Genomic DNA, 17373 nt, shown 5'->3' on the forward strand with positions numbered 1-17373 from the left:
GAGGGGGAGGGGCAGCCCATTAGCACCCCATGATTGCAGTGGATTGATATCCACTGCAACTCGCCATGTTCTCCGACCAGTCCTTGTGGTCATAGTTCTTGTAATACTAACGAGAGCTGACATTTATCCTTTTTGTGTGCCAAGAACTGAGCCGAGCACTTTCTATGCCTCGTCTCATTTATTCCTCACAAAAACGGGAGAGCTAAGTATTGTTTGTATTCCATTTCGCTGAAGAGGGAAAACTGAAGCCCTCAGAGGCTGTGCAGGCAGTTAGTGAAGGAGCTGAGGCTGCATCTCACAGTCACAATGCCATGCGCTCAGCCACCACTGGCCATTTCCACCCATAGGGAGGGACTTTCCTGGGGGGCAGTCTGTGTGGGGACAGAGAGTTTAGGGGCACAGTGTGATCTTAAGGACATGAGGCTCCTTCTTGCTTTGTCCTCATTCTGCTGCAAATTCGTCTTGATTAAGACACCGTCCCCAGGAAGGCTCTGTGGCAGCTACCGTAAGGGAATACATTGGGCCATTAATGGGGTTAATTCAAGAGATAAACTCCAAATCTCCTTAGAAAGGCCCTAACCCAGAGAATACATCCCCTTGGCTCCCTTCCTACACTGAAGGAAGATTAAGAGAGATGAGAGTAATGAGGGACCTCAATGAGACCCAAGGAAGGCCTTCCCAGCAGTGAGCGGTGTGGATACTATGAGGAAAATCTCAAAACATCTTTTCTGGAGACTACGAGCACAAAAGTCAGGGTCTCAAATGTCTGGAGCTGTTTTCCAGTTCTGCCAGCAGGAAGGAGGATGAATTCTAGGTCCCCGAGCGCTTCCTCTTACCCCCAGCCCCATTTCATTGTGGAGGCGCAGCACCCGATTTTCTACACTCACGTTGCAGCTGGAGATCACGCCATCACCCCCAGCACAGATCATGTTGGTCTTCACGGAGCTGCCCCACCAGCCACGGCTGGAACATGTGGCATAGTCCACAACTAGCAGCTGGCCCTGCTGCAGGATGTCAGGAAGAGCCCCGTTGGCTGCGTGAGATGAGAGAGAAGGCGTTACAGGGACAAAGGGACTCCTGAGACTAAAGAAGTACTGGGTTTTCTGGCCAGCCCCTTTTTTTCTGGTCACTCTTACTTCCCATCCATCTATGGTTGCAAATGGGAGCAGCCATATTTGTGTATACTGTGTCCTCACAGTTGATTGGTTAGTGTTCGGGCCACTAACATGATTGGTTCGGGGGTGAACATCTGACTCAACCTCAGCCAATGAGCTCCTTCTCTGGGAATTTGGCATTGGGACTAAGAAATTCTAGCCAGAGAGGATGTAAACCTGGAGCTGTTGGCAGTGGCTGCCATTTCTTCTAGGGAGAGAAGAACGAAGTAGATTTACCAAGAAAGAAATTCTGTGAGAGGGTTTCTGGAGTTTCTTACTGTCTTCCAGCCCCTGACTCTATCTCGTTCCTGAAACCTGGCTGTGTCTCTGCCCTTGGTTGAGGCCAGCTCGCTTCATGGGTTTCTATCACTTACCTCTAATACTGACAGTGAACCTGCTGGCATTTGGAGCCCCAGGTTACGAAAAACATTCGAATGTGGTGAAGGTAGAGCTTTCCTAATGGCTTCTAATGGCACTGTCACCATCGCCTCCGTCACGATTATCATCGCAACTAATGGCAAGGATTAATTGTATTATAATTCTTCACTGTACTTTCTTAGGCTTTTCAAAACATGCTAACCCTCACAGTAAATATTTATTCCTATGTGACAGATGGGATATTGTAGCTAAGAGAGGTCAAGCAGCTTGCCCCAAACCACTATGATTAATAAGTAGTTAACACTTGTATAATATTCTACAATGTATAAAGCATTTTCATATCTCTTTTGTCATCTCTTTTAATTTCGCCAACTGTATTTCCATTTTACAGATGAGGAAACTGAGGCTCTACAGTGGCTTGCCCAAGGTTACAGAGCTAACCAACAGCTAAGACTAAAAGCCAAGCATTTGGACTTTCCCTGGCTCTCACTGCCTCCAGTGGAATGCATTCTGCCCCGATGTTTGCTTAGTAAATTAACAAGAGGCTGTGCTTGTATCTCGATAAGTATAAGATGCCTCCCCCTTATCACTTCTGCTGAGTTTACATGTGTCCTTGCTTGTGCACATAAGTCATTCAAGAAGGCTATACTAATTTATTTGAGTGTATATATGTTGATGTACCTCCAGAAAAATATATCATTGATACTTACAGGTTTATATCATTGTGAAAAGAAAAGTCACTTGCATGAACCTTCCTAGACTTTTTAAACCTCTGGTAACATTACCAGGGAAGGGCAGGTCCTCTGTTCCTTCTTGGTGGCCTAGCATCATTGGATTTCTGACCCATGCGGTTTGTATCAAAAGGAGACTCATGCAACCAGGTTCTGAGCAGCAGGGTTAGGTGGCATGTGGGACAAGTAAGTTTTGATGTGGGGAGAGTAGGGTCCTTTGTGGAACCCCTAAAGCCTGAGGTCACAGAGTGAATGCTGTTCTGGACTGCAGCCTTGGGTCATACAGAGGGACTCATTCCATCATAGTGACAGAACTAACACAGAGCACCTACTATGTGCCAGGCACTGGTCTAAGTGCTTCCCATGGATTATCTCCTTCAATCCTCTTGACAGCCCTGTGATGCAGGTGCTGTTGTTATTCCCATTTTGCAGATGAGGAAACTGCGGTATGGAAAGGCTATGTGCCCAAGGTCACACAGATAGTATGTGTTGGAGCTGGGATTCGAACCCAGGCAGTCTGCCCTCTTATTAGTCTACACTATCCTGCCTCTTCAAGGTAGCCGCCATTTTTTCCAGATATCTTGAGATGATGAGTGCAGAGAAAGACCCTGAGTAGACAGGGGTGACATCGCCTCCCTCCCTTCCAAGCCTTGGGGCTCCCAGTGCCCACTTACTCTGCAGCCTTCCCCAGCCAGTGACATAGCAGACGTAGTTGTTGGGTAGGATGCTGCCGGCAGGAGGGAGGCAGCCCAGCTGGATCTTGTCGCTCAGGGAGACGGGGTTGGCCAGTTTGAGCAGGGCAATGTCGTTCCTGGGTTGGTAAAGAGGCAGAGCATAAAGAGAGGGTTGACTGCTCCTGCTCCAGCTTCATTTCTTATCTAGCCTCAGCTGGAACCACTGAACCTCCTGCTCGGCCAGTCCGATTGTGAATCTTCCCTCTGCTAGGGCTGTGAGGGATAGGGGGGCGGCTATGGTTAAATCCCAGGGTTGCTTTTTGTCTCTAGTAGAGCTCGGAGCCCTAAATTCCCCCGAGCCCTTTCAGGGGGCTGTTTAGAACAGGATGGGCAAGTAGATTTTGTCTTGCAATGTCCACTCTGAGGGGTTAGCCATGGCTGCCTGATGGGCTGTGTTGACAAAGATTCTGAGGTTCTGTCCAGGGTCAGCAAGGAAATCCATGACTGCTTGATGATGTCTGTCCTGGCCATAAACTCCGCGTTCAGTTAGAAAATGGCAGTAGATGCTCAGATGGAAAGGCCTTTTGCCTTTACTCTTTACTCTCCCCTCCACCTCGACTCCGCCCCCGGATACAGCCCTTAGTCTCACGCCCTCGTCTAGGAAACTGTTAGTGATTGGCAGATTGTGTTTTCCATGATGGCTGTAATGAGATCGCCCATCCCATAGGCACTTGTTACGATGTGATGTTGACACTCTGTCCATCAAGAGGTGGGTTTTGGGTTTCTTCCCCATGGATTGGGAAGGGGGCCCCAAAGACCTGTGATATAGAGGAAGAGATACCATACGACTTCTCAAACTAGGTCATGAGGAGAGATGCAGCTTCTGTCTTGTCCTCCAGGACACTTGTTCTTGGAACTCAGCCTCCATGCTGCAGAGAAGCCAAGGCCACTCAGAGAGGCCATGTGCAGATGGTCTGGACAACCAGCATCAGCCTCCACAGGTGAGGGAGGAAGCTTTATATATGATGCAGCCCAGCCAACACCGTCTAGTTCACGAGACACCTGAGTGGGAGCTGTCCAGCTGAGTCCAGTCAGACTATGAGAGAGAATTATAATACGTAACTGCTGCTGTTTTAAGCCATTAAGTTTTGGAGTGATTTGTTATACAGCAATAGATAACCAGAAGAGTGACAGTCATTGATAGGACAGATATTAAAGGTCCTTAGGGCCGATGGCCTTTTCAGTTCTAATACACATTCTTAGCCATCTCTCCCATAATCCTCTTCGCATTTTCCCATGCCTGCTGGACTGCTCTGGTCACTGCCCCTGTACCACCTGCCCATTCTGTGACCCATCCCTTGTCCTGGCAGTTCTCCTAACTTGAAAAGCCCCTTCTGTACTTTCTGTCTACCCACATCCTCCCCATCTCTCAAGGCCTTCCTTGTCCTGTTACGACTTTCCCATGTCTTGTGTGTGTGTTGACAAGCCCTCTGAGGGCAGGGACTGACTCGTGACGCACGGACCCCCTGCATCCTCTGTGAGCATCATCAGCGCTGGACCACTGGCTGTACTGGATGAAGGAACACAGAGTGTTACGGCCACAGGGTGTGCTCACTGGGGCTGTGATGAGGAGTCTTCTGGAAGATTTGGCAGAGTGAGCTCTCTGGGCAGCCATTCAGGGGTGGCATCTTGGGCTGCAGAAGAGGCCACACGTGTGCATAAATGATGCAAATCTGTAGCATTGCCGGGTACTTCTTCCTAGAGGCCTTTGTGGAACTGCAGACCTGTTCTTCTGAACTGAGAGAGGAGAGGATGACGGACACCTTTGAGCTCTGGGAAGGTGATGGGGAAGCATGGAGAAGGGACGATAACTTTTGATCGCAGCGATGATAAAAGCGTGCCGAAGCACTGCTAGAATCAGGCTCTCTGCTCAGTGCCTCGCACTTCATTTAATGCTCATTTCTCGATCTGTTGACCTCAGGCAAGTTCCTTAACTTCTCTAGGTCATGGTTTCCTCATCTGTGAAATGTGGAGGGTAACGGTACCACCCTCCTAGGGCGGATGTGAAGAATAAATAAGATGCTACATGGGAAACATTTGTTACCAGGGAAGCGATAAATGTTAGTATGTATGATTGTGTAAACCAGCTTTTGGAGTCAACGGAGAGCATGGGGCAGGCATCCTGGATTGCAATTTCTGGAAGGTTGGGGCTCCCTGACACTCCTGCCGGTTTTCACGGATGACTGCATTTGGCTGGGCACAGACACCAGTGGGCGCTGGACTGCCTGTGCTTGTGGAATTAGAAAGCGGAGCTTCCCCAGCTGCAACGAGCTGCTCAGGTTTAGGGGTTACCATAAACCTCATGGGGCTGGGGTCCCTGGGTGTCCCTGGGGTCCCAGTGATGCTGCTTCCCGGGTGCCTAGAACAGGGCTTGGTGCATAGTAGGTGCTCAACAGATATTTCTGGAATCAGGGCGTGAATGAATCTATGGCTCTGAATTTCATTGATTACCACCTGGAGCTCAGGATTAGTAATCGCAGAAGAAACCTAATGCTCCAGCACATATTCTCTGGCCTTACTATGTGGCCCCTCCGCGGGTTAGGGGCTGCAGCTTCAGGGGTGAATCAGGCACAGCTCAGCCTGTGTAAAATTCCATCTAGAAGAGGAAGCAGACATGAGCTAATCTCTAATGGGCTACGTGCCATGACCGGGCCTGTCCCTTGAGAGCAGGAAGGGACAGGTGAGTGGTTGATTTTGCAGAGCACCTTCCCTTTCATCACTTCCTCCCCATCACCCTCCCCAGGGAGACCGGACCACCCCTGTCCCAGGCCCTTTTCTAAGTGTCTTACGTACATATCACATTTAATCCTCACAACCACCCTAAAGGCAGGCATCGCTATTGTCATTTTAATAGAGAGGGAACAGAGGCACAGAAAGGCTGAGGAACTCGCGCGTCACACGGTCACTATTTATATCTAGGCCATCAGGCTCCAGGCTCTCAGCTCCCAATCAGTACCTCGCATTGTCTCACTGCCATCCTTAGGCCCATGAGCTCCCTGAGAGGTAGCACGATGCCCTGCACTTCTCTGTGTGTTCAGTACTCAGAGTCGAGTGCCCAACATGGCATATGGCACGTAGAGGGGAGGTGGTTCAGTAAAGACTTCGATTGGGCATAGGATGGTATCTGATCATCTGAGAGGAAGGTGAGATGGGGCTATTGTCATTCCCCTCTCATGGGTAGGGGACCATTACTGGTGGGTGAATGAGCGCTGAGACTCTTGTCATCTTTCTGTATATATTATCCCTAGGCTGTCCCTACATGGTCTCAGGGAGTCTTTGAAAATGTAAAAAGCCTTGTTGGGAGTGCGTACAGGGTGGGGGAAGGCAGGAGGCGCTGTGTCCTACCCCAATGACAGTTGTGGGGTCTGCAGACCCATCCCTGTATCCCCAGGGCTTGGCGTAGAGTAGGTATGGTGTTAGTGAGTGCCTGGGGTGGACAGGGGCTCGCTCTGCAGGCTTAACTGGCGGGAGACCTAGGTGGCTCTGACAGTGTTTGCCTCTCCCTCCCTCCAGTTCACACCCTCAGCCCAGGCATCTTTGGGGAGAGCTTCCTCCTCCCTAGTGACCGCGTGACTTACTCGAGTTCCTCAGCCTATCTGTGCCTCTGTTCCCTCTCTATTAAAATGAGGACAATAGCGATGCCTGCCTCTAGGGTGGTTGTGAGGATTAAATGAGATATGTACGTAAGACACTTAGAAAAGGGCCTGGGACAGGGGTGGTCCGGTCTCCCTGGGGAGGGTGATGGGGAGAGAGCGAAGAAAGGGAAGGTGTGGAATCAACCAGAGCTACTTCCTCCTCCCTACAGAAGGAGCCAAGGAGCGGGCAGGGTGGCTCCTGCTGCCTTTGGCTGGGACTCTTCCCCTTGGCCATGACCCTGCCAACCCACTCCCAAGTGCACTCAGACAGAAAGTACCCTTGGGTGAGCTTGTTGGGGTTCCAGTCCTCATTCACCACGAGCTTGGAGACCTGGACAGCCAGCGAGCCATCCTCATCCGTGGAGAGGCTCTGCCTGCCGAGCAGCACGCGGTAGGTCCTGGAGGAGCTGGAAGAAAGCCGGGCGGACGGAGAGGGTCAGCTCCAGGATGTCCTGTCCTCTATCTGGCCCCCCATGGGCAGGGACTCCTCAGTGCATGGATGGGCCCCATAAGCCACTAGTTGGCACTGGAGACTTTTTCTTCTCTGGGGCAAGTGTTTCATTATAACATTATAACTATATAGCAGTTATAACCACACTATACTAACTATAAACTATAATGTAACCTAAATGTATAATATAAACTCTGGATTATCATGAGGGAAATGAAATGAATGCAGAGAACACAGCGGTCATTTACCCTCAAGGGCGTTTTCTAGTTTAATCCCCTACCTCTCATTTTTAGATGGGGAAACTGAGGCTCAGAGAGGAGTTACTGGTCGGAGTCTTACAGCTAGTTAGTGAGACTCTAGAACTAGAAGCCGGGACTCCTGACTCCCAGACCTCTATTATTTTTCCCACCACCTCATAAAACTTATAAATGAGGTGGGGAGAAAGGACCGCCTCGGCCAACACAAGAGTCACCCCGAAACTCCAGGAAGCGCTAGCTGGGTGAGATAAGCAGAGGTCTTACGTTGGGAGGGAAGGACAGGTGAACAATGACTGTCTCAGAAACTGTTCTTTCCCTGTGGGCCCTGTATGGTAATAGCTCACTTTTATTGAGCACATATTAAGTGCCAGGCTCTTTAACGCATCATTTCATTCAATCCACACTAAAGTCTGTTATCTGCTTTTTTTTTTTTTTGACCTGGAGACCAGAATGGAATTTTGTTTTGGTTATTTTCTTTAGTAGGTATAACTTTGTTAACTTGAAAATGAAAGCTTACTTTAATTTTGCTTACTCTGTCTGTGCTGTCCCATTCAGTAGCCACTTGCCACATACGACTATTTCGTTATCTGCTCTTCTGCAGGTGATGGCATTGAGGCTTGGGGAAGTCATTCAAGTCGTTTAAGGGAACCCAGTTTCAGATCTGGAGACCGCATTTAGTACCCCCAAGAAGACAGGAAATGGGTCTCCCCTCCCCCATATTCCCTTTCAGTGTCCCGCACAGGGCACTCAATTGATGTCATGTATTGATCCTTCAACTGGCCAACAGACTGATCTATAAGGCTTGTTTCTCAACTAAAGCTTGTTTCTCGGCCAGGCAAATGGTTATTTGCAAGGCCCCCTTCTAGAGGGTGGTTCAGGCCATTTGGGTTCCAGCTCTTAGATGACGAGCGCTGGCTGGTGGGATGAGCGGGCTGGGTGACAGGGGAACAGCAGTTACCTGATGCAGTGGGCAGCTGTTAGGACCCAGTCCTTGGCCACCAGGGACCCTCCGCAGGTGTGACGCCACTGGCCGCTGGAGTAGTACTGCAGGGAGATCTGGAAGGAAGCGTGGGTGCTCTGGTAGCTGAACGAGCTGGGCCTCACTACCCTTCAGAATCCCCGATAGCAGTGCGAGGGTACGGTGAGCGAGGCACTCGTCTCGGGTGCAGAATGTAAGCGGGCACCGGGAAACTCAGTAATCAGAATAAATAACATTTTAATGCAACGTTAAAAAAATAAAAATGAACACAAAAATCCATGATGCACAAATTATCAAAACTTTAAAGACACGATTAAAAACTAACTGTTCCGAACATCTTTCTGTAATGGGATTTGTTGGGATTTTCCAACGAAGAGGATGCTACCCCTCCCGACCACCTTCATCTCCCACCTGGATTATTATTATAGTTTCCTATTTGTTCTCCCCGCTCTCTCCCTCGCCCGTCCCTCACCCCATATAGTCTCCACGCAGTGGCCAGAATGATCCTTTTTAAATGTACGTCTGATTACGTCTCCTCTGCTCAGACTCTCCCCACTTTACACAGTGTAAAATCCTACGCCGTATGACGTACAAGGCTCTGTATGACCACCCGGACATCATCGGCTCCCACTCCCCTCTGATCCAGCCACGCTGACCTCCAGAAGGTTCCGCAAATACACCGAGCCCACTGCTGCCACAGGCCCTTTGCACTTGCTGTTCCTCCTGACTGCAATATTCTCTTCCCAGGTATCAGCACAGTTTTCTCCTTCACTTCCTACAGGTGTGTGGTCAAGATTACCTTCTCCAAGAAGCCTCGTATGACCACGCTGCACATGCACATGTGCACACTCATGTCCACACACGAACGCCCATGGGTATGGGCAGTGGGGTGGGGTGGGTGGCTCCTTATTGTAGCTGGAGAAAGCACCTCTTCTTCCTCCCCTCGAGGTTGACCAAGGCCACAGAAGTGCATTTTATGGGTGGATTTCCCCATCTTTGCCGATGCGGTAGATCTGACGGCAGAGGGCACAGGAGCGGCATGCGGAGGTGGGCGCAGGGCGGGAGGAGGTGTAGTGCGGGGGACTCACCTGCCAGGGCCAGCTGTTGGGCCTCGCGTCTTCACCTCCGACCACTCTGGGCAGTTGGGGCTGGTAAGTGGGGATCCCACAGCCGAGAGCTGTGAAAAGAGAGAGGATTGTGAGTCAGGGAAGCACTGACCCAAACGGTGTAGTCCACACTTGCTGCGTGCGTTCCCCAGCCCCAAAGAGAAAATCTCGTTCTGGGAGGGTCCCGGGAGGTCATAGTGTCCTGCCCTTCGCTCCTCTTCTTTGGAACTTCGCTCTGGCTTCCTTAAAACCAGAGAACTGAGTCCAGTGGGGGCAGGGAAGTCCCATCCCGTTCCCATCAGGGGACGGACGGGGAAAGCACTTCTGGGAGACAGAGCTAACCTCCAGCCACCAACGCAAACAGCAGTAGGGCCCCGATCATGATAGCGGTAAGAGTCCTGTTCAGTGTGGCCTTGAGCAAGGCCCTGGTTTTATGAGCGGGCTTATCGGCCAGAGATATACTAGGAATACACAAGGTGGGGATTTTCTCAAAGCCCCGTGGAAAATAAGGCCTGTGTTTCAATATTTTTTTTTCCCATTTTCTCCCCCCATGCCACTGTGGATATACTTTGAAAAATATTCCAAAGGTAGATATTGAAAGATGGGTTCTATCTGCTTTCAAGAGACTATGTTATATGCTAGAGAAGGAGAAAAATATGGATTACTGGTCGTTGGAGTTGCGTTTTCAAAGAAAAGATTAGGCTGGCATGCTGAACAAAAAGCTTTCTAGCTCAGTGGTTCTCAGTGGGGCTGGATTGGCCATCAGGAGATATTTGACAGTGTCTGGAGACATTTTTGGTTGTCATGGCTGGGGCTGGAATTCTATTGGCCTCTAGTGGGTAGAGACTAGAGATGCTGCTAGACCTTCTACAATGCACAGGACAGCCCATCACAAGGAGTTATCTCACCCCCAAGGTCAATGGTGCTGAGGCTGAGGAGTCCTATTCTAGGCCATGGCTGGCTGTGTGACCTTGGACTAGTCACGAAAGCCTCTAGGCCTGGGGCCTGCCCATCTATGAAACAGGGAGAGAAAGATGTGTCCGGTTTGTTTGCGACATGGCGGTGAGGATTTGAAAAGCGCAGGGGACATGCTGATGGAGGAGAAGCATAAGACGTCTGCACCGTCGGGGTTTGGCAGCCCCAGCGATGGGGTGAAAGAGAGTGTGCTGGCTCGGGAGGACTTCATCGGAATGGATCAAGACGTATTTTATTGTCTGCTCCTCAGACAACAGTCGTTTGCACTTCTTTCTCTAAAAACTTCATCTTCCAGATGGGGTCACAGCAGGAGCCTCTTAGAAAGGGGGACTGATGCTAAACACCACCTATCTGTCACCTTCACACGTCTTATCTAGCCTTACGAAACACTGCGTGAGGGGCCCCTGTTTCAGATGCGGAAATGGAGGTTCAGAGAGGTAAGGTGACTTGCACAAGATCACACAGCTTCTGAGACAGAATGGGAATTCCGGCTGAGGCTGGTCTGAGTTCAAAGCCCCTCTGCTTGATGCCATTGGAGATGGCATTCTGAATCTCTTAGTGCTACAATAAACACCCCCGTTTTTTTGTGAGGGGGAGGGTGGAGAAAATGAGCAGGGTTTCCTCACTCTTTCTTAGACCTTCACGCTCCTTGCTTGTGGTCAGAGTGCAGTGCCTGGCAGGCCAGGCTCTGGTGAGGCTGCCCTGCTCTGTGACCACAGGTTCTACCCTTGGTCCCAGCCAGAACAGCAGTAGATCTGTGGACTTCAACTGTTAAGACCTGGGTTCAAATCCTTGCTCAGCCAGATTTGAACGTTACATCTTGAATGAGTCACTTACCTTCCGGACCTGAGTTTCCTAGATAACAATCCACGAGCAGATTGCAGGGTCGTTGTAAGGGTGGGTGAGAATGTGGGCATGAAGGAATTCTGTAATCGCCCGCGGATCACGTGAAGGTGAGGCGAGGCAGGGGGGCAGAACCTGCTGGATATCAGAACACCTGGCCGCTGGTTCCTGCTGCACCCCTCGCTCCCCGTAAGTGCTGGGACTCTTGTTTACAGTCTGTAGCAATCGTTACGACAACAAACTTCCTGAAGTCTCCTATTTTATCTTGAAAGTTAATGTGAATTTGGCATTCTGCTCCATGTAGCTGTGTTTGTTTTAATATAAAGGTTTTTCCTGTGTGAAGTCACTGAGCAAACAGCAGTGTGTGATAGGAAGCGGTCTCCTGACCTCACACCGCGCGCGGGCTGGCCGTGTGACCCTCGGTAAGTTACACAGTCTCTCTTGCCTGGGATTGCCCATCTATGACAACAGAGAGAAGGACGTATGCCCAGTCCGTTTCACCACGTTGCTCTGAGGAGTCGAAAGTGACAGAAAACCTCATTTAAACAGGCTTAAGCCATCGGGCTATTGATTGGGCCACAAAACGGGAAAGCCCAGGAGCAGAGCGAACCTCAGGCGCAGCTGGATCCAGGCTCTGATGATGTCCACAGGCCTCGGCTTCTCCTCGCCTCTGCTCTTCCCTGGGAGGGTCCACCCTCAGGCTCCATCGAGGGGCCCGTAGCAGCTCCAGGTTCTCTCTTCTCACGGGAACAAGACGGCTACAGATCTGGCTCAGGGTTTCTCAGCTGCGGCACTATTGGCATTTCAGGTGCCGATTCTTCGTTATGAGGACTGTCCTCTGCATTGTGGGTTTGATATCACCCCTGGCAGCACCCACTAGGTGTCAGTAGCCCCCTCCCCTTCCTCTCCAAGTCATGACAACCAGAAATGTTTCCACGTGCTGCCTAATATACCCCAAGGAGCATAATCACCCCTTCTTCCTCTTTCCCCAGTTCTTGCTATTGTAGCTTCACATCCCCTCATCCTGAAACTGAACTTGAGTGAGAATCTTCTAGTAGCTTCCAGAAAGTCCCCCAACTGTCTGATTGAATCTGCTTCAAGTCATATGCCTGTGAGACAACTGTCTCACGGTGGGAGAGGGGAGGTGACAAGTCCCACTCCTAGACCTGGGCATGAGGCTCCACCCGACCACCGTGTAGGACGAGTGGGGGAGGGGTGGCACGGAAACAAATCCAGGCTTCTGGAGAGGGAGTGGAGGCTGGGGAGGCAGAGAGCCCACTCCTCCCTCTGGGGCTCAGTTTCCCATTTATGTATTGTTGGACAATAAGGTAGTTTGTAAAGTTCTAAACTGGGCTGGGTCCTTGAGGTCTCAGTGGGGGCAGGGACACACAGATGTGAACTTCTCACGAGGTTTATGACTCATTCGAAAGCCTTCCTCTAAGATGCCCTATGGTTCAATGGTTTGGGGCTTGGGTTTACACCTCGGTGCTTCTGTGCACTGACTCTGTGGTTTGGATCCTTGCTGCTCAGAGTATGGTCTGGACCAGCAGCATCAGCATAGCTTAGGAACTAGTGAGAAATGCAGACTCTCTCACTCACGCCTGCCAGTTCAGCATCTGCAGGTTAACGAGATACACAGGTGGTTCTGTATGTTGAAATTTGGGAAGAACTGGGGTAAGTTTCATCGTTCTTTTCCTTCGTTTCTTTACCTATCAAATAGAAGCAATAGTCATTCCACCTATTTCTTAGGTTTGTCGGTAGAATTAAATGTATTTACTCAAAACACAGAATAGTAAATGTTCAATTAAATGTTCATTCTTAAATCCTTAGACCTACAGGCCTCAGATATCAGGATAGCACAGAACTCTTCAAACTTTTCCATCAAAGAATCCTACTAGTTCAGGAGTTTGCAAACTTTTTCTGTAAAGGACCAGATAGTAAATATTTTAGCTTGTGGGCCATATGGTCTCGGTTGCAACTAGTCAACTCTGCTGTTGCAGTGCAAAAGCAGCCATATGGGCATAGCCGTATTCCAATAAAACTTTATTTACAAAACAGATTTGGTTTGCAGGTTCTAGTTTGCAGTACAGTAATGATCTGGGGTCTGGCAAGCAGCAGTCATCACAAGAAGTGTCTCCGAAGTCTCATTCTTCGTCTGGAAAGCTTGATCTGAATTTCGTAGCTTGCTTTATAGCATAGCTGGGTTTATTTTGAGGTAAGTTGTTTTTCTTCCCACCAAATCTCTATAGAAAAATCAGTGCTTTCGGAAGATGCTCCACGTTGATTCTTTGCCTTTACATGGCCCCCTGGCCCTCCACCGTGAGAACTTTTGCAGACACGTGCTCCAACTTGATAAGAGGGAGCTTCAGGGAACTGGCACCTGTGACCCACTGGGAACCAGGGATTTTCTCCTAAGGAACAGAGGGAGAGGGAAGATTTGCTAATAGGAATCCAGGGTGCGAGGTCAGCAGAAGTAGAGACTCCTTCTATCACAAGCTGCTGTTATTTCATTGGCTCCCAACAGGGACGGGGGGAGGGCAGGTGCCCATCTAATAGATGAGGAAACTGAGGCTCGGAGAGGTTCAGTGACTCGGTCACGGCCACGGAACAGAGTTCAGAGCCCCAGCCCATTGAGTTCCCTCTCATCGTTTATGCCATTCATTTGTGCCTGAAATAATGTGGGTGTGGTAGATTGCTGACATGGCCCCGATTCTTTACCCTCCACCCCCGTATCCATGCCTTTTGTCCTGTAACTTTTCAGTGTCCTCCCGGGAGGAGGGTGACAGATATGTGGCACTGAGCTGCTCCAGCCAGACTCAGACTTGATCAGCCAACTCCCAGCTCCCTAGACATATGAGTGATCCTAGGCAAAATGATCAGGGCCACCTAACTGAGCCCAGATGTGCAAGCAATAAATGCCCCCCAGCTCCCTAGACATATGAGTGATCCTAGGCAACCTAACTGAGCCCAGATGTGCAAGCAATAAATGCTTGTCATTGGATGCCGCTGAGGGTTGGTTGTTACGCAGCATTGTTAATTGCACCAGCAGTAGTTGGTACAGTGGGTGTGAGCCCTTCGCGAACATCTGTGAGCAATAATTCTTCTCTCAGGGTTCTATCTGGGCTCAGTGCCAGCTTCACTCAGGCTTTTTAGCGCACCCACAGTCTTCCTTCAGCCCCCACCGCCCCGGCATGGCCACTAGAGGACTTCAATGTATGAGGGGGACTTTAAGATTTGGAGATTAATGGCAGAATCACATGGTTGTTGCCACACAAGCTCTGGAGTCAGACTACCTGGGTTTAAGTCCTGGAGCCCCATTACTAGATATGCGATCTTGGGAAAGTTTTTTAAACCTCTCTGAGCCTCAGTTTCCTCCTCTGTAAAGGCAGATGATAATCAGGGCTGTCATGATTATTCAATGAGATCGTGTATGTGAAGCCCTTGGTTGGAGCCTGGCCCTCAGGTTACCTAGTGCTCAATGCACGCTGGCCATGGCAACTGCATCAGACACACGACGACACTCTAATGGGTCGGTCACTGGGATGTAGGCTCTCAGCCCCCAGGCCAGAAGTCCCCATGCCAAGGCACAAGGTGGAGGTGGGAGGGTCAGTGCCTGAGTGCCCGCTTTCGTTAAAAGAGATCGTGTATGTGAAGCTCTTGGTTGGAGCCTGGCCCTAGTGCTCAATGCACACTGGCCATGGCAACTGCATCAGACACACAATGACACTCTAATGGGTCGGTCACTGGGATGTAGGCTCTCAGCCCCCGAGGCCAGGAGTCCCCCTGCCAAGGCGCAAGGTGGAGGTGGGAGGGTCAGTGCCTGAGTGCCCGCTTTCCCTCGCTTCCAACCACTGGCGTGTGGCCTCTAGGACACAGTCCACAAAAGCTTGTTGTCACTCAGCCAGGTCCCAGGGAGCCCTTCCTGATCTCACCCTCCCCTCTCCACTGCACCCCCACCACATGCTCTAGATTTTGCCAGAAGGGAGGAGGGATGATGTCTTTATTTTTCATGGCTGCTTTAACAACTTACCATAAATGCAGTGACTTAAAACACAGAAATGTCTCTTCTTACAGCTCTGTGGGTCAGAAGTCCACGATCCCTAGGCTAAGGCAGGCTGGTTCCCTCTGCAGACTCTAGCGGGGGGATCCGTGTCCTTGCCTTTCCCAGGCTCTAGAGGACACCTGCATTCCGTGGCTTGCGGCCCCTTCTGCTGACTACAAAGCCAGCAGTGGAAGGTCATGGACTCTCCCTCCGACTCCGACCCCCTGCTTCCGTCCTCACGTCTCCCTCTGGCTCTAATCCTCCTGCCTCCCTCTTATAAAGACTCTTGGGGTGACATGGAGCCCAGCTGGATAATCCCGGATCATCTCCCCACGCCACGATCCTTAACGAGTCACATCTGCAAAATCCCCTTTGCCGCGTACGGCTCACGGGTTCACCGGTTCGGAGGACACGGACGTCTTTGGAGGGCCATTATTCCGCTCGCTTCAGAGACTTCGACTCTCGAACACAACAGTGGGTTTTGTCCCTGAGAATTTTGTTGAACAAACAGAACCATGGCACATGTTTCACCCTTTATTAGTTTATTAGCCAATAAAGAAGTTCGGATGATTCAATCATATTCCTAAAGGTTTATACAGATTTGAAACTGAGGGGCTGCTGTTCAACCCTATGCGGATGCCTCTTAAGTAAGTACTGACTTATTGCTGAATTCCCGAGCCCTCTGCGTTGGATGGGACCTCATTAATTTTGGCCTAGACCTTTGCAGCTGGCCTCCCTCTGTCACACTTGCCTGTTCCAAATCACTCTCCACACAGCTGTCAGACGAACGCTTCAGTGTGCCCATCTGACCACAGTGGTCACCTCTATCTACGACCCTCTACGGCTCCCTATTGCCCTCTACACAGAGCCGCAACACCCCCGACCATGGCTACGAGGCCTTCTGGGAGAGCCCTTGGCTCACGCTCCAGCCACATCGTTTGCCCCTCCCTGCTGGGGTGACCAACCATCCCCATTGCCTGGGGCCGTCCTGCTTTTAGCACTGAAAGTCTCGTGTCCTGGAAAACTCCTCAGTGCCAGGCCCGTTGGTCACCCACCCCCGCCACGTGCCTTATGCTCTAACAGGGGCAGCTGCTTGGAGATGTTTTTCTCGTCCATAAATGAAGTCTTTCCTGAGAATTGCCTTGGCATAGTGAGGTGTGGGAGGTACACCGTGGTCCCCACCTCTGGGAGCCAAGGTCTGACGGAGAAATAGGACAACTCGTAGACCCACCAGGGGCGGCTGGGGTGGGGGCACCTCGCGCTATAGATCGGCACATTCTCAGGAGCACCGTGGTCGGGGGGGGCCCCACGTGGGCTGTCCGACACTGGACACTGGGTCACTCTCTTTTTTGGCCCCACTTGCCCCCTAGTCAGCCTCAGGGGGGCTCTCCCTTCCCTGAGTCTTTGTGGCTCACATATTAATAGCCGTCCATTCCTGTGAACTTGCCCAGTTTCCCTTTCTGCCTAATACAGTGAAAGTGTTTCCAGCTCCGACCTGCCGTGACCGGATGTGGAAACCTGCACCCGCTGCGGGCTGGGCTGAGGTCTCCTCCTCCTCTACCCTCGCCGTGTCCAGCACGGGGCTGGCATGATCTCAGGGCTCATTAAACACTTCTTGATTCTGAGAGCTCAAGCCAACAGCGTCCATGAGATTTGCTCTGGGGTGGGAGGGCCTCCCATGTTTGTGACTGAGCAGGGGGTGTCCTCCTGTGGCCACTCTATCTGGGTCATGGAGGCTGTCCCTAGGGGAGACCCTATTCTCGCCCTGCAGCTGGGAGGCTTGAGGACCCACCAGACTCCTCTGTGGAGGCTGAACCGAGAAAAAGGTGATTTGATCAGGGCCCCAACAGTTCACAGCTGTGAGATGTTGGGGGGCAAGTGTCTGCTGTGTCTTTAACTCATATCCCCTCAGGTGCCAGGTGTCTTCCTGGGATACCCATCCACTAGTACCCCCTGCAGCAAATTCCAAGGCCTAGCCGGCCTGGCTGGGGCGTCTCTCTTTGAATCCCTGGTGTGGGAACTGCAGGGGAGGCACAAATCAAGAAGGCAGGCGGCTTGAGGGCCAAGGTTTATTGCGGTAACGGGGAT

At 50.9% G+C, this 17373-nt stretch overlaps 1 protein-coding gene across 1 annotated transcript in view; it reads right to left on the bottom strand.

Annotated features, from left to right (window-relative positions):
• The window catches only part of LOC102878826 (chymotrypsin-like elastase family member 2A), a 12965-nt gene extending 3158 nt beyond the window's left edge, over positions 1-9807 (bottom strand). Inside the window, exons 1-6 of the mRNA XM_006914335.3 lie at positions 9768-9807; positions 9408-9496; positions 8299-8396; positions 6911-7039; positions 2938-3074; positions 888-1033 (exon numbers count right to left, since the gene is read on the bottom strand). Coding sequence (XP_006914397.1) covers positions 888-1033; positions 2938-3074; positions 6911-7039; positions 8299-8396; positions 9408-9496; positions 9768-9807 — 639 coding nt within the window. The remainder of the gene's footprint in view (positions 1-887; positions 1034-2937; positions 3075-6910; positions 7040-8298; positions 8397-9407; positions 9497-9767) is intronic.
• Between the last annotated feature and the right edge of the window lie 7566 nt (positions 9808-17373).

The sequence above is a fragment of the Pteropus alecto genome, unplaced genomic scaffold (genome assembly GCF_000325575.1).
Source record: "Pteropus alecto unplaced genomic scaffold, ASM32557v1 scaffold125, whole genome shotgun sequence".
NCBI classification, from domain to species: Eukaryota; Metazoa; Chordata; class Mammalia; order Chiroptera; family Pteropodidae; genus Pteropus; species Pteropus alecto.